The 22581-nt window shown below is 38.4% G+C and overlaps 1 protein-coding gene across 1 annotated transcript in view; it reads left to right on the top strand.

Moving 5' to 3' along the window:
* The window catches only part of CDH11 (cadherin 11), a 92922-nt gene extending 89780 nt beyond the window's left edge, over positions 1–3142 (top strand). Inside the window, exons 12-13 of the mRNA XM_042438215.1 lie at positions 948–1199; positions 1790–3142. Of these exons, the coding sequence (XP_042294149.1) occupies positions 948–1199; positions 1790–2286 (749 nt within the window). The 3' untranslated portion in view covers positions 2287–3142. The remainder of the gene's footprint in view (positions 1–947; positions 1200–1789) is intronic.
* Positions 3143–22581: the final 19439 nt, after the last annotated feature.

Raw genomic sequence — 22581 nt, 5'->3', positions numbered from 1 at the left:
TGTTTAGGTTAACTGAGTTTGATCAAGTCCTGCCTTAAAATGGCTTGTTAGAACCACCCTATTAGCAGAATCTTTCTACACAAGAAAAATAATATTTAAATACTATTCTAGAACAATAACATTATTCAGAGACTCGGCGTGGAAAAATGTTCCAGTAGTGTTTGGCGTACGTCCATATCTTTAAAACAGCAAATGTCTGAGGAAATGATAGCATTAGAAATTAGCTTCTATGTTGAGCCAAATTTAGTTCCATGGCTAACTTCATTGGAATTGCACCCAGTGACATCATGTCTAAATATATGCCATTTCCCCCCGTGCTTGAATACTATTATGTCTGCCAAAGGCAATAAACTGAAAATGCAAACGTCAGGGAATATTTATTTTGACAACTGCAAAGAAAAGTGTCTCTGTTAGTTCTTATGGTACAGGAGGATGTTTGTGGAAGAGCTGGTGCTTTAGATACATTGAACCTAAGGCACAGTGTCATATGATTGAGAATTACATCTTATATCTCAATGTTTTTGCTTTCTTGGGAGGTTGTATTTACTCATGATTGCACAATTATGATATGGAACAAATGTGAGCATAGTTAAGTGCACATATTGATAATGTGGGCATGATATTCAAGAAGTGAAATTCAATAATAGATTCAGTAACAGAGTACGCTTCAGCTGAAGTCAAGCTGAATGGGATGCTACTTCACACAATGTATTAAAGGTATAGTGTGAACTCTGACTGTCTAGAGGTAATATTCACTCCAATTTAAATTGGATCAATTTGGGCATTTTCCTACAACAAATCTGAGTGTTTTTTTTAAACATCTTGATATATGTGAATGTGATTCATTTGGCCCACTCTTAGGAAAGACAGTAGGTAGGTAATAACTTTTGCTTGCAACGTCGTAACAGTGGAATATGAACAAATAATCATTATATTGTTTAAAACAGATAACACTGCAAGTATTTATGCAAAACGGACAAGCTTCAATCATCAGATGCAAGAGCTGTACCGTCTGCCTATTGTGATCAGTGATGGTGGGCGCCCTCCACAGAGCAGCACCAACATGTTTACCATTCGAGTTTGTGGCTGTGATGGAAATGGCATTTTGATCTCTTGCAACCCAGAAGCCTACACCCTGAATGCTGGACTTAGCACTGGGGCTTTAATTGCTATCCTTGCTTGCATTGTGATATTGTTAGGTAAGGAAATCCCAACATTTTTATCCTCTTCTTCATGAGCATCCTCCTCCTCCTGAATAAAATGCTCCATCTAACAAAATGTAGTTGCAATTCGTGCTTAAATCAACGGAAGCACCTCACAAACAGCAGATGGATGATTAACCTGAAATTAGCAGAATCCTTTGGAGGGGAAAAAACTTGTTATATTTGCATGTAGAAACTTTGTTAGGTTAGAACTTTGCCCTATATGTTGTATGTCTGAGCAGAGCTTGGTTAACTTGGCACTAATTTTGGAGGCGATTTTGAATGCCACTGTTTAAAATGGATAGGATTCAATTTTTGCTTCATTGACAATGGGATCTTTCATTCATGAAATTGCATCCCACAGAGGGGTGGGATATAAATAAATGTTGTTGTTGTTGTTGTTATTGGAATAATGGTTATATAAGCAGAAAGGTCCTTCTAAGATAGAAGGAAATCCTTCCATAAGAAAAACACACTTCTCATAAACAGATGCTATTTCTGTTAGTAGAATGCCCTAAGATGTTATATATTTTGTTATGCAACTCGTTTTAAAAAAATAATCATCAGCATCTAATTTCTCTCCTCAGTGATTGTAGTGTTATTTGTGACACTAAAACGTCAAAAGAAAGAACCCCTAATTGTTTTTGAAGAAGAAGATGTCCGAGAGAATATTATTACTTACGACGACGAAGGTGGCGGGGAAGAAGACACAGAGGCTTTTGACATTGCTACTTTGCAAAACCCTGATGGAATCAATGGTTTTATACCTCGCAAAGACATAAAGCCGGAGTACCAATACATGCCAAGGCCAGAGCTTCGACCCGCTCCAAACAGCGTTGATGTTGATGACTTTATCAACACAAGAATACAAGAAGCAGACAATGACCCAACAGCGCCTCCATATGACTCTATCCAGATCTATGGTTATGAAGGAAGAGGCTCAGTGGCTGGTTCACTTAGCTCTTTAGAGTCAGCAACAACGGATTCTGATTTGGACTATGACTATCTACAAAACTGGGGACCTCGTTTTAAGAAACTAGCAGACTTATATGGCTCCAAAGACACTTTTGAAGACGATTCTTAACAATAACGTTACAAATTTGGCCTTAAGAACTGTTTCTAATGTTCTGGGAAAAACAAAATCAGAGGAAAAAAATGTAAGCAGGTATTTTTTTTAATACAAAATAAAACAGTGAAAGGCTCATATAAAGTATCTAAGTTTGTTGGGGATGGGAGGTTGTTCTTTAATTGTAAAGGGACATGAATAAAAAGTGGTCAATACTGTGAAGTACCTTTTCAACGCAAAGGCAAAGGCTGGAGGTGGTACCTAACTTCCATAGAAAGGGAAGGGGGAACACCACTTGTGTAATACAACATATTTAAGTAAAGGGAAATTCTTAAAGTCATCCTAGAATTGAAGGCAATCTTTTTATGTATTATGAAAAACTAAGTCTTTTATGTCAAAGAAGCTTCCACAAATTAGAAAAAAAATAACAGTTCTGAGCTGTAATTTCGCCTTAAACTATGGACACTCCCTATGTAGTGCATTTTTAAACTTGAAATATATAATATTCAGCCAGCTTAAACACATATGATGTATGTACAGGACAATGTACAATTATAATGTCTCTTGAGCATCCGACTCGTTTCTGCTGACTCTTGTAAATCTTTTTGCTTATACTTTCATCTTAATCTAATACGTGCCAGATATAAAACTCTGTCTTGTTAAAGTGGGAGGCGCCCTATTTCTATGTCATTTTTAAATGTATCTATTTGTACAATTTTAAAATTCTTATTTTTTAGTATACATACAAATATCAGTATTCTGACATGTAAGAAATGTTACATCACACTTATATTTTATGAGCATTGTACTGTTGCTTTAATATGTGCTTCAGTATATGAAGCAGACTTTGAAATAAAAAGGACTCTTTTTTACATTCCTGTTTGTTTTATTACACTATGAGAGGAAAACGTTGTTTCTAATGCCTAATTTGCATTACTGGGCTTTATATTATACCTCTGTACTTATAACTACCAACTTGGTTTTTAATAGCTGGTAATATTATACATTTATAGCTAATGTATCATTGGTTAAAATGAGTTCGAAGTTGATCTTTAAGCGATACACTGATGCTCTGTATGAGTATGCACTAGATTCATTTCTTCTTCTAAACAAAGCCATGCTATGTGCATAAGTCTTACCTCTTGTCAATCATACAGTCCTTGAGAAATGGCTTTACGACTGAGCAAGCATAATAATACTTATAAATCAAGGTTCTACAAGTGATATAAACTTTTCTAATCCCTGTAAAGACCAGAATTTATACTTTCCACGAATGTTGTAGAAGGAGGTATTCTGTATGTTTAGCCGGAGAAGAGAAGGTTCAGCAGTGATATGATAACCATGTTTAAATGTTTGAAGGGATGCTATACTGAGCATATTTTCTGCTGTTCCAGAGACTAGGATGCAGACGAATGGATTCAAGCTACAGGAAATGAGGTTCCAACTAAACATTAGGAAGAACTTAATGATAAGAAATGTTCAATAGTGGAATATGCTGCCTTTGAGTGTTTTGGACTCTCCCCCTTTAGAGGTTTTTAAACATCTGTTAGGAATGCTTGGATTTTGTATCCTTACTCGGCAAGGAGTTGGACTGGATGGCCCTTGCAGTCTATTCATCTCTACGGTTCTCTGATTCTAACACCTTTGCATGGTAGCATCTCTATTGTCTGGGCTACAAATTCCTCTGCTATTGTATTTCATATTTTATGAAAGGTATTTCTGGCCTCTTGGAAGAATGCGACTTACAAGATAGCTAGGTATCCTATGGCGGGTCATTTCCCACCCCATTTTATATGTTAATAAATAACTCTTTATCCAGGCATGGATCATTGTGTAACCAATCAAACTAATTCCACATTGGAGAGTAGTTTCAGAGTCTTTAGATGTATACCAATAGATGCAAACTAGATTTTTTTTTGGGGGGGGGGGGTGCATTCTCTAAGTGTGATGGCAGCCACCAAACAACCTCCAAAATCCTTAGTTTTGAACGCTGCAGAGCACTGTTTGGACTTCATTGTGGAATGGAAAGCCAGCAGTGAGTAGAAATGGAATTGATCATTCTAGATAAAGGGTATGTCTTACTAACTGGTTGGAATCCTGAAGAGAAGCATTCCCCATGACCGCATTTTGTTACAAGGCTTTTCTGTCATTTGAGAACAAAAAATAGTGAAAATTGGTTTGCATTACTCCAAAATAAATTATGATACAGCATAATTCATCTGCAACAAGAAAGGAACAAGCTCAGTGGGATCATGAAAGTTGTTGTGTAGACTCTGTAATGAATAAGCATTCTGTTTCTATAAATTCCAATTATTTTACTCTTTTTTATGACTACGTAAACCTTCAAATGATGAAGGCAGATTTTACAAAGCATTTTTGAAGTTCTCAAACCTTAATAGAAACACACTGACCTCATTATGCAAGTTAATTGCATTTTTATCTTCGTAGAAACCTAATTTCTTCTACTATAGGTGAGACAAACTTGATTATAATTAATTAACACACAAAAATGCATCGAGATCTTGAACTGCAGATTCAACACCCATGTTGACATTAAGACCAGCATCTTGTCAGTGGAGAAGAAGAATTATGCAGAGATTTTGGGATGTCGGTTGGTCTGAGAGCTTTTCGGCACCCCCGCTCTATGTGGCCAATGTAGATGTGCAATTCCTCCAACAAATAATACGGTACTCCAAACTAATATGTGTGATTATATAGGGACTGAAATGTTCTATCTCATTTCTAAAATATTCTTGGACTGCATTGTCTGTCATCCATCACCATTGGCTGCATAGTGGATTTGTAGTCCAATAGCATATGAAAGGCCGGATGTTGATCTCCTTTACTTTATATTAGAATTTCACTGGAAGAATTGAATGGGTTCATAATATGAAAATGGCCTGATTCTTGCTGAAAGCATTATGAAACTTCAGTGATGTGGCTGGATTTCCTTCCCTCCTTCCCTCCTTCTTCTGCTTCTTCTTCTTTTATAATGTAAATATGTGACACTGCAGTCGATGAGGACCGATAACAGCTTCATTAGCACACATCTCTACTGTGTCATCCATGTCCTCCTTTGCTGTGCTTAGCTCTTTTGTCACATCATATTGTACATCTGTGAGAAAATGAAGCCACATTTATCAGATACATTATTTACTGTGAGCTCTTTCCCACCACTTAAGTAACATGCTAACTACATCCAAACGACAGCCTGTCAACTCTTATTGGAGAGATCACCTTAAAGTGTTCTGGGGGAAAAACAGACTTTTACAACTCGCTGAAAGTGAATCTGGAGATCACAAGAAGAGCTATGCCTGATTTTGCTACTAAATGTAACCAGAGAGCTAAAACACTCGTACTAGCTGTACTGGGGAGAGATTAAGTTTAATGTGGGAAAATTAAAGGTATATGCAAAAAGCAGACAACTTTCTGAATACCTTTCTGTGGTTGGATTCTTACATACATGGACCAAGATGTGACAAGATAATAGAGTCAAAGTGCTTTGATTGAAAAATAGTCCATCTGTCAAGGGTTAAGCACCAGACTGTCAGACAAATGGATAGTAAATAAATAAGTGAGAACAAACAAAGCTTCAAATGTATGTACACCAACAGACAGAATTTGGGAAAGAAACAAGATGAGCTTGAAGTCCTAGTGCAGGAAGGTAAATTTGACTTCTAGGTATAATGGATGGCTCTCATGATTGGAATATTACAATTGAAGGGAATATTCAAAAAAGAATAGATGTGGAGCAAAGGAGGAAGAGCAATATTACATGTAAAAGACAAATTCAGTAATACAGAAATCCACAAGAGTGATCAGTGTGGATGACTTAAGAGCATTTGGGTAAAAATAAATAGAGAATTAAATAAATACAACATTGTGGTAGGACTATACTTTGTTGTTGTTAACTGCCCTAATATTGGCCTCGACTCATGACGACCCTGTGGATGAGACATCTCCAAACCTCCCTATCCTCAACCGCTCTGCTTAGATCCTACAGGCCCAGGCATCTGGCCTCTGATTGAGTCAACTTATCTGGCATGCAGTCTCCCTTTCTTTCTGCTGCTCTCTAACTTTCCTAGCATTATAGTCTTTTCTAATGATTCATGCCTTCTCATATGGCCAAAGTATGACAGCCTCCGTTTCATCATGTTTGATTCCAGAGAGTTCAAGTTAGATCTGTTCTAGAACCCATTTATTTGTCTTTGTGGCCATCCACAGTATCCTCAGCATTCTTCTTCAGAACCATATCTCAAATGAGTTGATTTTCTTTCTGTTGGCTTTCTTCATACTCCAGCTCTCACATCTGCACATGGTGATGGAGGATGCAATGGCTTGGACGATTTGAAGTGGCTACTTTCTGCACCACAGAAAGGGCATTAGTTACTCCTCCTAATTTAGTGCCATCTGAACCTTTGATAAGCATGCCCTCTATTCCATCATCCAAATCACTGATAAAGATGTTGAATAGCAGTGGAACCAAGACTGACCAGTAAAAAACTTGGACTGGACTTGACTACCTCTGTTTCTCAGTTGATGTTTGGATGAGCTTGGCCACATTCTCTCTCCTTAAAATCTCTGAACCTTCTGGTTTGCTTCCCAAGGGCAAAACAAGACATGTATTCTTCAGGAATTCTCCACGATTATTGCCAGTGGTTCTGAGATTACTTCTGGCAGTTCTTTTAATATCTTGGATATATTTCATTAGGCCCTGGAGACTTGAATTCATTTAGAGTAGTCAGGTATTCCTGTACTGCCTCTTTATCTATTGTGTGCTGCATTTTGCTCACTGCATCATATGCTTCTTTTTCCCCAGGCTGAACGCTATTCTCTTTTTTAGAAGACGAAGGGGGGGGGGGAGTTAAGTAGATCTGCCTTTTCACTGTACCTTGGTAGCATTTCATCATCTTCTCCATGCAGCAGCCCTATCATTTCCTTGATCTTCCTTCTGCTATAGACATAACAACAACAACAACAACCAAAAGCCGTTTTATTGTTTTTAACCTGTCTAGCAAACTTGAGCTAGTTCTGTATTTTATCTTTTCTGACTGTCTCCCTACACATGCTGGATGTTGGTTTGAATTTCTCTTTGGTGATATTTCCTCTTTTCAATTTCTTGTCCATGTGCCTCTTAAATCTTAGCTCAGACAAAAGGTCTTCAGACATCCATCCTGACTTCTGTAGACACGTCTCATTTTTCCTCCTCGTTGAAACTGTTGGAAATTGTGCCTTCAATATTTCACTTTCAAGACACTCCAATCCATCACGAACTTTCTTCCCTTTTCCCTACCATGGGATCAATCCCCAGTATTTCCCTAAGATAAGCAAAATCAGTTTTCTTAAAATCTAGAATGCTGACTATGCTTGGCTTTACCTTTCCATTGTATAACAAACTTCAGTAAAACACAGTCACTCTCACCTAAAGGTCCTGCCACTTCCATCCCATTAACTAGGTCATCATTGATCAGCAACGGACTCATTTATCTAGAGGGATGGTGGGGTCTGGACATTTTCAACAACAACAACAACAACAATTTATCCCGCCTCTCCCACAAGATCAAAGTTAAACAGCTACCTGCTCTGAATGTTTTAGGTGGAGATTGATTTAGATGGCTCATGAAGCCCCTTCCAATTCAATATTTCTATGACTCTATGACACCATAAATCCATGGGATTCGTTTCTTCTATCAACTAAAGCCTGCTCAATTTTCCAGCCTCCATATTCAATTATCATAGCACCCATAACACCATTAATCATCATTAATCAGAAGCATGCACACTGAACGATAGCTTCTCTTATATGAAAAGTCAATAGCTGTGATATTCTCTGGTAATGTTTTTAATATGTTTTGTAGTGTTTTATAGGTCATTCACATTTTTAAAAATCTCATTCTCTTTTAATTGACATAGCAACATTTTAAGGTGCTCTTTTCTGACATTCATATGCATAATGCTGCGATGTTGTTATCGCTGCTACTTTTTTGTCCGATTTTTGAATATATTTTTTAAAAAGTTATGAGCTTAATAGATGAAACTCATCTCTATGATCACCCCTTTGAAATCAGTGGAACTGCACACAGAAGCAGTTGGCCATATGTAGATTTAATGCGCCACTCTTAGACTGCCAAAAATCATAGGAGCTTTACAGGTTGCCAGTACATATTATTCAACTTTCATTCATTCAAGTAAGAATAAGCCAGTGGGTTTAATTTAGATCCTTGATGAAACTGACTGCAGACCATCTGTTTTCCATCCTCAAGAACTGGTAGGCCAACATATTAGATGAACATTTTGTTCTAAAACGAAACCTGGAAAATGCTAACACTTGGATACTGCTAATCTTGGTGGCTCTTTTAGCAACAAGGAGGTGGCTGAAGCTTCAGGTTTCTTGTGCCAATTTTGTTCCAGCATGGATAGATATTCTTCCCAAGTTAGGTACTACTAATAGGTTCTGCTTGACAAACTGTTGCTGTGTGTTCTGCAGCCCATATGGTTTCTTATGGAGTATGTAAAGATCAATGTGTTAATAAAAATGATTGCAAATAGATCTGTCATATGATTCTGTTACACCTTACTCATATTGGGAACATCTCCTTTGGCAACATGAATGTCTTTTTCGTGTGTGTGTGAGTGTGTGTGCTTGATTTGAGGTAGGTATGAATTACACAATGGGTAAGTCACACACTCTCAGCCTCGGAAACTCCCATGATGGGTTCACTTAGGGGTACCATAAGGCAGAAATGACTTGAAGACGCACAACAACAAAAATGAATTACAACTAAATTCTCCAAAGTTATCTACTGACCAAAGACGTTTTATATATAAATGGGAGCATGTGCTGAGCGGCTGTGGTGCAAGTTTCTATTTTTTTTATCAAATCAAAATGGGTGGATATTCTTGTTAATTGATACTTAAACGATTATGCTAAAGAAATCTTTTTGTAACATTTCTATAATCCCCCAAATCCTCTTCTCAGTTGACACATGGCAGAGAGTTTTATGCCATTCTTGATCCTTTGCTGATATGTATGGACATTGTATTGTGTCTACATGGATATTTGGTCACTATGGTATTTTTATACTGGCTCTATGCCGTAATAAATTGTTGTTACAGTCAAATCGAGACCTGAATATATTTCTTCAAGGGCATGTGTATAAGTTGGCTAGCTGAAATTCTACAGTTCTACTGTCTGAGAGTGGCTCTTCGGGATTTCAGCTAGACGTTCTTCCTAGACCTGCCTGGACATATGGGGAATGTATTTGAGACCTTAGGCATGCATGCTTTATCCCTGTGCTCCTGTTACCAGTAAATGAAACAAGGAGAATCTAGCACAAATGACTTCTTTTGTGTTTACAAGAGTGAAGTCTATTAAGTGATGGAGGGCCAATTGCTATCTTTTACAACTGCAAAGCTAAGTTATTTATAACTATCTTTGTTCCATTAATAGATTAAGGCCCACTCTCAGCTAGTTTGGGGAAGCCTCTCCCATTCCTGATATATGTTAAAGCTTCATTTCTCTGTGGATTCTTTGTTCTTGTTTTTCCTCTCACCCTTTAGCATCATCTGTCTTGTCTCTGGTTTTTGCTTGAGCACTACAAAATGATCTTTCACTCTCTTACTAGCCTTTGCAGTCCATTATCCTGCCCCAGAGAAAACTCTGTGTCTAATGTTTCTCTCTGGAATTCTACAATGCTTCTAACCTTTTGGCTCACTTCTATAAAGCAATGCACTCTGGCAGGGTCTTGCTGTCTCTTATCTCTCCAATCCATACAAAGGTGTCAGAATATCCTAGGGACCCATTAATCAACAGACCTGTTCTGACATCAGCTCCTTAGAAGCCTTCTGTATACCCTTAATACATCTGGAGGTAGCTGGAGGAAGCTTTTTGATGGAGTGATAACTTTTCATAGATCAACTCACCTGACTGATGACTCGATTGAGAATTAAATATTTATGTCTCAGAAGCTGAAAGACTGAAATATGCAATTTCAGTTTACAGGAGAGGCAGCGTTGCAGCACTTTTATTTCTCCCTAATAAACTGGATTAATGGATGGTGTTATGATGCTGTAGATGCAACCCCAAGGGCTTCGGTGACATCATTAAAACAAATGATAACCACCGAAAGAGGAGAAATATAAGCTGGCCACCTAAAAGCAATGACAATTTCCTTTTTCTTGCACAGACATATTTAGAATCTGAATCTGCCTTCCCTGTTTATTCAGCCTGAAAGTATGAAAAAAAATATTAGAGAAGTCTCAGAAGCCAGTAATGTGTTGCACACAAACCTTACATGAGCCACGATGATAGAAATGTGTTTTATACCAGACTCTAGCTTTATACAGTCTGTGTTTATGTCTTTGTATATGTGCCTTCAAGTTGTATGTTGACTTAGGGTGACCCCATGGATTTCATAGCATTTTCTTAGGCAAGGAATACTCAAACATGATTCTCTTTCCTCTGAAATATAGCCTACAGTACCTAGGCAGCCCACCATCCAAGTAGCAGCCAAAGCTATTTGAGTCTACTACTGTCTATTGAATAGAGTCATAGAATCCTACAATTGGAAGACCTCAAGGGCTAACCTCCTACTATGCAGAAAATTATCTTGTTTAAAATAAAAGTCACTCCACAATGTGCAATCTAATGGATTGCAATGTCTTGTCCCTTCCAACAGGTTATCAGCATGGATCATTACTAACCAACCTTTCTTCATGAGATCCCTCACATGTTATAGGAGCATACATCCTTCTTCTTTCTTTTCTATTTTTGGCAATCAATGCTATCCCTCGTCCCAAGGCAAACATTGCTGGTGACAACGTACATGAATTTGTGACCCACATGCTCTGCATACACAGCTTATGGTGTTACAGGACTGATGAGGCTTGACTTCAGTCACAGAAGAACTGTAAGAGCTGTTCAATAGTGGAATAGATTGCCTCCAAGAGTGGTGGACCCTACTTCTCTGGAAGTCTTTAAACAGAAGTTGAATGGGCATTTCCAGGAATATTTTAGCTGTGTATTTCTGCATGGCAGGGGATTGGACTGGGTGACTCTTGTGGTTCCAACTAATATTCAGTGATTTTATGATTCCCATGGCTTTCCAGACCTGTCAATATAGGAATGGCATGGTAACATATGCTTAGGTGGCAACCATAGTGCTTCTTCACGTTTAGGAACTACTGATGCTGGTGAAACTGGACAAACACACTCTAGTAGTTGCTTAATGTTTCCAGTCACAGGTGAAAAGCTCTGGGCTTCATGGTTCTGGTTAGGCTTTGTTAGAACTATACAGAGAGTGCAGACTGGTACTGTAGTCTCTTCATATACGATCCATATACACCTCACTCTGCAGTACAAAAAGGGAAGATCCCTAAGGGCCACTTGTTTCTTTGCTGCTGGTTGGCCACATATGAAGGAGTCTCTGTTTAAATACTTCCAGTGTGAATATAGTTACCCAATGGTCTGAAATGTATTTTGCAAATGTCCTTCCACTACTTGCCATTTTTGGCATAGCATTTTCTTATAAAAACTGTTACTACCATTGAATTTTTATGAGTACCTGAAGGGCTTTAACCTTCATGAATCTATGCAATGCTATATATAGTGCAAAGCAGGAAACATATTTCTTCTATTTACACCTATGGCCAGATTTCCCACTTGCCATGGAAGACAGCAATATAATATGTTGCACCTGAGTGCAACACTATTCCCTTGGGCAATGCAGTTGAGGAGTTGTTGTAACCATCTGAGTAGCAAATGTAATGGCCAGTGATAAAGCAAGAGGCTTGGATACAGGGCCAGCCAAAAGGAACACATACACACTTGTGGTGTAATTTTCAGTATTTTATGTGGAGAAACAGGCAGGGGCTGTTGTTATCTTAAACATGAGTAAATTCCCCCATGGAAACAATTTGTCCAGGCATTTTGGTCCAAGGTAAAATAGCCATAATCAGTATGAGGCTGAAGAAGCTGAACTGTGCATTTGGCACTACAGTGGTGCCTCGGGTTACGAAATTAATTCGTTCCGCGGCCACTTTCGTAACCCGAAAAGCCTTCGTAAGCCGAATTGCCATAGGCGCTAATGGGGAAAAGCCGCGATTCCGTGCGAAAAAGCCGAAAAAAGCACCAAAAGTTTTTTCGTAACCCGAAAAAACATTCGTAACCCGAAACAATAATTCCCTATGGGATTTTTTCGTATCCCGAAAATTTTGTAACCTGGGTATTTCGTATCCCGAGGTACCACTGTACTGTATACTGTGTGCAGTTTACATTAATACTTATGGACTGGTGTGCATTGGTGTGCCCTGAAGCACATGGTGCATCACTCATATGCTTATGTCATGCTGTTCATCCTAACTGGAGCAGACCCATCCAGTCAGTTGTATTTACCCATGTATTCATCCACCATTCAATAATTGTTTGAATTGGTCTATGCTACAGGATGACAGTCATTAACGTTTTAACAATTTTATGCAGGCCTGATTTCTGAATTTTATTGTCTTCTGGGTGTTTATCCAAGCTACTGCTATCACACAGCAGCTGCGTCTATAATGTGCAAAGGAGTATTTCCTTCTGTGTTTTCTAAACCTTCTGCCAGTTAGTTTGATTGGATGATCTCAGATCTAATCTTATAGGAGATGGAGAGAAACTCCTTCCTGTCCACTTTCTGTATCTAAAGCATAATTTTACCAGTCTCTAGTAGTGTGGTCTAATCCCACACAATTAAATGCAGTGCCCTTTAAAAGAGAAGCAGGCCTTTTTACTGGCGATTCCAAGGAATGGACATAGGACCTTCTGCATTTACTTTACTGCTTAACTACGGTCCCTTCCCTGAGTGACTGGAGTGATTAAATGCTGGAGTGACATGAAATCTGAGAAGTTATTCAGTTTCATTTCCATCCTGGCATGAATTTCCTCTCTCTCTCTCTTTTTATGGGATATTTCTTGACAAAAGAAACATTATAAAACCATTACGGGTCCTTTGGAGTGGAGTTGTCCCTTAAAAATTCTTTATAAATTATGTGTAGTTTTAAAATGAAATATGCTTCATTCAAAATGCCTCATTTCAGAAAATGATTTCATAAGAATGAACAAAAGGATATGGAAATAATATATGGTAAGTAGGGCTGGATTCAATCATACTATCAGGATTCACATGTAGATAATAATGAGAAGGGAGCAATTTTAACACCCTTACAATAAATACTATATAGTTGCTATTGCCATATATCCTGGCTTGATAGATATTTTTAAAATTCATTTAAAGTTTTTCAGAAGTTTCTTTCTAGAAAAAAAAAGTCCAACTTTTGGGCCTTGTGTCTCCCTCAGATAGTCAGCTCAGGACATATGCACTAATAGAAATGAGACCATCTGGTGTGACTGAGAATCTATTAGTATCAGCATACTTTGGGCAACCTTAAAAGGAGCAGAAATACAAAATCTAAATAAGATTTTCAGTCTGAAATCCTACATCACCAACATAACTATGTACCAGAGCTCCAAATGGGAGAGGGCTGGAGGCAATTTCCCAACACACTGATCTCCAGCCCCTTGGAAACACTTTTATAAGGGTACTGCTGATCTGCAAAATTAGGTTTCTGTGGTCATGGTTGGTCATTCACAGCCATAAATGCAAACCCCCAGCATTAACTAGATCATGAGCCCCATGATACGGGTGCCTTAGGGTCACTCTAAGTCAGAAATGACTTGAACCACACAGCAATCTTGTATCTGCTGAACAGGATCCCAGCCAATGTTGCTCATACTTTGCCAAACATGACCACACAGGTATGTAATGACTGGAATATCTTGAAGACCTTACACTTTGCAATTAAGCCACAGTTTACAAAATGAATTGATTATTATGCTCTGAACTGAAACTCCAGCCAATATACTCTTGATGAGTATATTGAAGGCTGACTAATTATTTTATTGAATGCCCGCCTCTCTATTATAGAATTTAAATGGATTAATGGAGGTGAACTTTAGGTCATGTTATCTGAAACTGTTTAAAACAGTGGAAGGGAAGAATCAAGAAAATGCACATTAATGCATTACTGTAATTTATCGTTTGAAGAGTCTGCCGTGTTTGGCTCAAATTTATTACTAGTTTTCGAATATAGTAACAACTTGCTCTATAAGTATTAATAGTTCCGAAGTGGTCATAACTCTCTCCAACAGTTTTGCTCAACTGCTCAAAAGAACAGTCTTGGACTTTACTGGGGAGCACCAATTCACTAAAGGTGCTTTCTTAAATCAACCTGATGGAGTGGGAGCTACTAGGGCAACTGGTCAAGAAATATAAGAAGTAGATCTGAAGGGGTCCTGGGAAGTTAGTCTCACCTCATGGCAATAAATGGTACCCAGACAGTTGAAGGCTGCTAAGTTCAACTGATGGTTTCATTTCCTATAAGGCCACTGACGTAGTGTCACTCCAAAACTTGTTATTTGCTGCCAGATAGTGATCTTATGAACAAGACTTCTAAGATCTTCTAATATCATCAGCTGCTCTATTCAGGGCTTGGAAAAGTAGAGTTGTTGTTGGGGTTTTTTTGACAACCTAGTTCTGTCATTCTGGAATAGAGTTGCAACATTACTCAGGCACCAGATTCTAAACATGTTACTAAGACCACATTTGGCTTAGATTTCAGCCTTAAATCTTCTGGAAATCAAACTAGGAAGTAAATACTGCAGCCTTGTTGGTGTGCGAAACAAGCGATGATGAAGCCTTTTTAAGACTTAGGTTGATTCCACCTCCCAACCTCAAAAGGTATCTGGTCGCTAACACTTTGCCCTACTTTCACCCTTTTAACTGAAGTGCATAAGGGCTAGGGTCCCAAGTGTCTCCAGTTAAACCAGTTTCAATACTTTAGGTAGTATGTTATCTCTTTCCAGTTTCTAATAATTAATTCAGTCAGAGTCAACCACTATAAAATAGTAACTTCTTTGACTGTTATGACAAAGGGGCAAAAGGGCAAAAGTTTTCCAAACTGACATTCTCAAAGAGGAGATTTCCTTCTATGTCTATCCTATGAATGAGTCTTTTAGTACCACTTATGCAAAAGTTTCATCCACTACCAGAGCTAGTATTTCTTATTAGACTTGCAAAGAATCAGAGTTTTTAATTAGCATTTCCTCTGGTGAACCAAACCCTCTGAGATTACTACACTTAGTAAAAATTAATTAACTTGACAAAAGCTCCTAATTGTTTTCTTGCCACTGGTCCTTTTGAGAGACTAAAAATAATACTCTCTCAATTAGGCGGCTACAACTGCTCTCCTATTCTTTAGCTGCCCTACATTTTTTAAAAAGAAAGTTAACATTCTATTTTTACAAAAGACATGCCTTTTGGTTTTCATAAAGTTAGCAATTAATCAAAAGTAATATCGTAGTGTTGGTGGTCATCATTGTGATGAATCCTAGAATCCTAGAGTAAGAAGAGACAGCAAGGGCTATCTAGTCTGACCCCCTGCTATGCAGGAAGACACAATCAAAGCACTCCCAATAGATGGTAATCCACAGTTTGACAACTGTGTCCCTCCAGATATCATCAGGAAAATGAAAACAAAACAACACAGCTACTCCCTGGATACAATGTCTAATAATACCTGGAGGAACACAGTTGTCAAACCTCATTTGTCCCTTTGCCCGGTCAAAACCAAACCAAACTCAAAAGCCAAACTCAAAACAACACGATGTCTAATGATATCTGGAGGAAGACAGGTCCAAAACACATTGCAGAAATAATCCTGTTTGAGACTGCTTTAACTACCCTGGCTCAGAGCTAGGGGATCCTGGGAATTGTAGTTTCTTGTGGCACCGGAGCTCTCTGACAGAGAAGGCTAAATGTCTCACAAAACTAGAGTTCCCAGAATTGAGCCAGGGCATTTCAAGAGGTAATCCAAATTGGATTATTTCTGCAGTGTGTTTTGGACCACGATTATCAAACCTCACTTATCCGTTGATCCCTTGGACAAATTGTTGTTGTTGTTGCCCCACTTTTCTTCCAAGATTGTGACCCAAAGCATCTTACAGTCTAAAAAATACAGGACAGAGCCATGGCAGCGGAGAAGAAGGGGCAGGTGCTGGCAAAAGCACTGCATCTCCTGCAGCAGGAGTAGGACCCCACCAGGAGTATCTCTTCTTCTGTTTCACCAGATGTGGCCCAATCTCCCCATATCTCTTAGTGATGCCATTCCCTGCAGTGGATCCTGTGATTCAGGGATGTCCTAGAGTGCCTTTTACAATATACTACAGATTAAATAATACTTTGTATCAGATGAAAAATGAAGGTGTTATATCTACAGTTGTAGGCCTTGTAGACTGGGTGGTGTAACCTTGTCATTGCAGAGGGGGAAAAATGAGATTTTGCTTTTATGCCTTGATCCATGAGATCTTAATAAAGCAGTTTGGAGACAATATTATACCATTCCTACAGTAGAGGAAGTTTTGAGTCACTTTATCTGGAAAGAACATCTTTACAATTATAGATGAGAGAGATGGCTATTGGAATGTGAAACTGGACAAATCTTCATCAAATTATGTCCATTCAGTATGCCCCAGGGACGGTATTGTTTTAATTGTCTACCATTTGGGTTTAAATTTGCAAGTGAAGCTTTTCAACAACAACAAAAATCAGGAAACTTTTGGGCATATAACATGTGTGCCGATGATGTGTTCACAGCAGCAGAGACAGTTGAGCAGCAGGATGAGATTTTACATCAGGTTATGGAAACAGCACATGCTAAGAACATCAGATGTTATAAAGAAAGTATTCAGTTTAAGATTGACACTGCAAAGTACGTGGATCACATAGCGATTGATGAAGGAGTTCAACCAGACAATGAGAAAGTTAAGGCCATTCAGGAAATGAAGCTGCCTCAAGACGGACAAGGCGTGCTCAGATTTTTAGGATCAGTACAGCCTCCAGTAAAATATATTTCTTGGGAGACAGAGTTGACAGCACCACTAAGAAATTTGTTTTTAAAAATGTAGTTTTTTTTCAATGGATGGCAGGAAATCAGAAGCAACAGTTGTGCCATGCAATATTTTGATGTGGTGAAACCAGTTCTTGTCCAAGCTGAGGCACTGAAAGATGGCTTAGGAACACAGGACAACAACACAGGACTGCTTCAGGACAACAAACCAGTGTCCTGTGCTTCAAGATCACTTAGCTCAACAGAGTAAAATTATGCCCAAACTGAGAAGGAATTGGTTGCTGTTGTATAGGCTATGGAGAAGTTTCACCAGTATGTGTTTGGTAATGATTTCTTAGTTCAGACTGATCATAAGCCTTTGGAGGAAATTTTAAAATACAAACACAAACGATAGGAAGTGATCCTGCCCACTTGTCTCCAAAGCTTCAAAGATATCAGCTCAATGTGATATATATGTAATCTAGGCAAATTTATGTATGGGCTACTATAGAATCTCTCTTAAGGGAGGAGGATTTTATGAAAGGTTAGAGAGTAGTGTATGACGTGAGCACATTAGTCTCGCATCCGGATAGATTGAATACAAGAGGCAACAAAGGAAGATTATCAGCTTCAGGGGGTTCAAGCATATGTAAAGCAGGGATGGCCATAATATCTGAGAGAAAAGGTCCGACAATTTTTTTGAAAATGCAATAGATTACTGTAACAAATGATTATTATTAGAAAATTATTATATCTCCATACTAGGGTCCATAGGAAATAAAAAGTGAAATAAAAGAGGCAGCAAAGACTAGAAATAGAGGATCACATTCTAATAATAAAAAAGGGTCTAACATTCTCAGGGACAGAAAAAAGGCTTACTTAAGGTGCTCATAGATGCTTCTAAAAAGCATCAAGTACTATTAAAGTATCTCAGAGATTTGAAAAAGAGTGCAGCAGTCGTGCCTCAAAGAGATGAAAGATTTCTCAATTTGAAACCCCAATAATGGCATTGTATTATTGTTCACTTTCTTCCCCTCCTTTATTTTTTTCTCATCATATCTTGCGATGCATGAAACCCAAAAATACATCTGCAAGGCTTTCCACTAAAATGTCACACGAAATGAAACTGAGAATGAATTCGGATGGCTTCTCAGTTGGCAAGAGCAAGAACATTAAAGGAATTTTGAGACAGCCAAGAAGAGTTTTACCAACGTTTCTCACAGACTTTGGGCATCTCTTACTTTCTGCATGCTAGAATACTGACATCCTTTGTACATACATTCAATTTTCTTTGTTGTTGTCATCATTATTACTCATGAATCTGTATTAAAACATTCATTTGCTATTTTACATCATGCTCTATTAATGTTCAGGTGCTCAGAGAGGGTGACACCAACTCCATTGCTGGCTGTTTGTCCCATAAGAGTGGCTGCTGCAACTTGCTCCTTGTTGTTATGAATTAATAATAATAGCAGTAGTATAATCTTTTCATGCATCATGTTATGGCGATATTTGCTGTTTTTACTAAGGAGTAAGCATTTTTATTAAGTATTGTTACCGCTAGCTGTATTACCTTAGTTGTAAAGATAGTAATAAAGAGGTGGTACAGACGGGGCCAAGAAAAAGTACAGTCCTATTAATTTTAGATAGCCATTTTCCCAGCACTTTCCTGAGTATCTGGGATTTAATAACCCAGCAAATATTGAGATAATTTATCAACTAAAGTGCATCCTTGTGACAAAATAATTTTAAACTCAAAACATGGAAATATGCCACGAATGAGCGAGACAGCAAATATTAACGATCTCAGGCAATGAATATTTCTGTTTTACCAATTTTCTTTCTTGTTTGTAGATTATCCAGGTAGCTTGACAAGTACAGTTTGGCATTAAACTTGAACAGAAGGCCAGGATGATAACCAATAATTATACAAATGGCTTAGGCGGCAATTCTATACCTGCTTACTTGGGTGTTAACCTCGCTGAGACTTACATTTGAGTAGACATGCATAAGCTTGCCTTGTAAGAGTCTTACATTTTGTGATAATTTTAGGGCAATTAGTTCTGAAACACAAATAACTCCAGCTCAGTTCAGAAGTGACTCAACCATGGCTGTAGAATATTTAATTTTGCTTTCTGCACTGCTGTTGAAAAGACCTATGATTAATGGTCATTGAATCAGTTTTGAAGCCATGCTTAGAGACAGTTTTCAAATGCACTGTTTGTGTAAATATATTTGGGCATTACTTTTCAATGGACAAACTGATTTCAGCCTCTGCAATCCTCCAGAGGCTAATGCAGCTCAATGGGAATGTCGAAGGGATGGACAACAAAAGTGGACATTTCATCACATACAAAACAGCACTAGAAAGGCTGTACAAATATGAAGTCGAAGGTTTTCATGGCCAGCATCCATCATTGTTTGTAGGTTTTTCGGGCTGTGTGGCCATGTTCTAGAAGAGTTTCTTCCTGATGTTTCGCCAGCATCTGTGGCTGGCTTCTTCAGAGATGACGAAGATGCCAAAGCCACAGATGCTGGCAAAACATCAGAAATAAACTCTTCTAGAACATGGCCACACAGCTCGACAAAAACCACAAAAATCTATGCTGTACAAATAGTTCATCATACATCATTCTTATCTGAATAGTTTAACTGCAGATGGGGGAGCTGACTGAAAAATGCAATCAAGAAAGAAAGAACTTCAGTATTTTGGTGTTTTCTCCAGAAGAGTCCTTTTTAAAAAAATAACACTAATAAGTAATCCATTGAAACTATATTTCATCTTGAAGGAAACAATGCGTAATGTTCACAATTTTCTTCCTGTTGCAAGACAGGTTTTTAAAAATCATGCCGTTTTTGAAGCTTATTCACAGTTCAGGAACTGTTCTGCATAAATTTCTCACATGGTCGTTCTGCATAGAAAAAAGCATTAAAGGAATGTTGGTACTTAAATTTGAATAAAGCTATGTTGGTGCTTAAACTTGAGTAAATGATGGTTATTTGTATAAAATGAAAGCCATGTCAACTTTAAAAGAAATAGAAATAGAAATATTTGGGATTTTTATACAAATGTACAGTGCGTCCTTTTTTTATGCGGGGGATCCGCTCCAGAGCCCCCTGCGCAAAAAAGTGTATGTTTGAGCCCCATTGAAAGTAATGGGGCTCATGTATGTGGTGGCGGTACGCACTGTATATTTCAGAGAACCAGTATGGTACAGTGGCTTGAACATTGGTCTATGACTCTGGAGATCAGGGTGACTCACACACTCTCAGCCCCAGAAAACCCTGTGATAGGTTTGCCTTAGAGTCACCATAAGTCAGCAACAACTTGAAGGCACACAACAACAAGAGCATATTTCACAATGCAATGTCAAAACACCAAGATAAATAGCATTTTCTTATCAACCTAAACAGATTTTGGCTCACTGCATGAGATAAAAAGAAAAGGAGGTGCATTGTAACTATTTCAGATTAGAGTTTATAGTAACTCACTTCATTTTATCAGTGCTTATTGTCAAGTTAACAAAATGGCCATCCTGTAAATAAATCAGCATAAACCGTTGATGTGATCTCTCCCTTGCTCCTTGTAATAAAAAGGGAGAGGAGATATGAGAACAGAGTGGGAGGGGAATGAAAAGGGTAAGATGGGGGAGAAGCATAATTAATTTGTGCTTGTTGGTTTTTCTCTTTGGTTTTCAGCTCATTTGCATGAAAATCAAATTGTTTAGATGTCATATTCTATAGTGTTCACACATCATGTACCATAGTGGATACTGTTAATAAGAGTGATAAGTATCAGCAGAAGAGAGCAGATTTTTCCCAGAACAAATATATTCCATTCAGTACAATTTCTCTAATTCTAACTCACGGAGACATCTGCTCTTTTGTGTGTGATGCATCTATTCTCACTCGGGAAAAGAGAGCAGCTGGGGGTGGGAGGATTGTATGGCAAGTGCATAAATGAAACAGAGGTACTGGAAGGATTGGCACACGAAAGGTGAGGAAGGCTCCAAAAGCTGAACCGAGACCATTTTCGTAAGCCAATACAACATCTTAAAATGACAGAGAGAGGTGCTGGTTTCATCCCATATTGATCTTTTGTCCTTAAAAACTGGAGCGTGTCCAAAAGAGGGCGACTAAAATGGTGAAGGGTCTGGAAACCATGAAGCCCTATGAGGAACGACTTAGGGAGTGGGGATGTTTAGCCTGGAGAAGAGAAGGTTAAGAGGTGATATGATAGCCCTGTTTAAATAATTGAAGGAAGGAGCAAGCTTATTTTCTGCTGCTCCAGAGACTAGAACATGGAACATGGATGCAAGCTGCAGGAAAGGAGATTCTACCTCAACATTAGGAAGAACTTCCTGACAGTAAGGGCTGTTTGACAGTGGAACAAACTCCTTCCTCAGAGTGTAGTGGAGTCTCCTTCCTTGGAGGTCTTTAAGCAGAGGCTGGATGGCCATCTTTCGGGGATGCTTTGATTGTGATTTCCTGCATGGCAGGGGGTTGGACTGGATGGCTCTTGCGGTCTCTTCCAACTCTATGATTCTATGATTCTATAAAATAAATACTACAAATGCTGAGTATTGCATGGCAATCACTACTGCAGTTATATAGTTTTTTGTGGTTTTTTCAGGCTATGTGGCCATGTTCTAGAAGAGTTTATTCCTGACGTTTCGCCAGCATCTATGGTTAGCATCTTCAGAGAAATTCATTCATTCTCTGAAGATGCCGGCCACAAATGCTGGTGAAAAGTCAGGAATAAACTCTTCTAGAACATGGCCACATAGCCTGAAAAAACCACAAAAAACTATGGATGCCGGCCATGAAAGCCTTTGGACTTCACACTACAGCACTTATTTCTGTCTGAGGTGGTTTCACCTTGGACATTGAAAAATCCTGCAATCCTCTACTCAAGGAAACAGTACATATCCAAAAAATCCCAGCCATCTAGTGGGGAAAGGAAGACTGGAAATGAAATGACCAGAGAAATGTCCACAGTGGCCACTCATATTGGTCACCCTTATTACTTGTTTCTATTTAATGCATTTTTAAATTCATCCTTCCATAAAGATAAAATGCAGCGATTTCAAACAAGATGAAACTAAGAACTAAAGCTAATCTAATGAAACACATAATGGAGGGCATCAAAAGCATTAGCAGGACAGGAAGTAGACCAAACAACAAGGGAACACATGCAAATCATGCATAGTTTGGAAATGTGCATACATACATATTCATGTAGTCTTAAAAAAATCATCCTGATGAGAAACCAGAATGCAACGAACTTAGAGCAGTATAAGAATGAAAACCTGAGAGAAATCAAGCTTGGCAGATCTGCCCAGCTGTACTCAAAGGCAATAATAGTTGGCTTGAAAGTGAAGAATTATGTGTCAC

This window comes from Sceloporus undulatus, chromosome 8 (genome assembly GCF_019175285.1).
Source record: "Sceloporus undulatus isolate JIND9_A2432 ecotype Alabama chromosome 8, SceUnd_v1.1, whole genome shotgun sequence".
Lineage (NCBI taxonomy): Eukaryota > Metazoa > Chordata > Lepidosauria > Squamata > Phrynosomatidae > Sceloporus > Sceloporus undulatus.
Note: the sequence above shows the minus strand (reverse complement) of the source record. Positions and strands in the feature narration are given on the sequence as shown.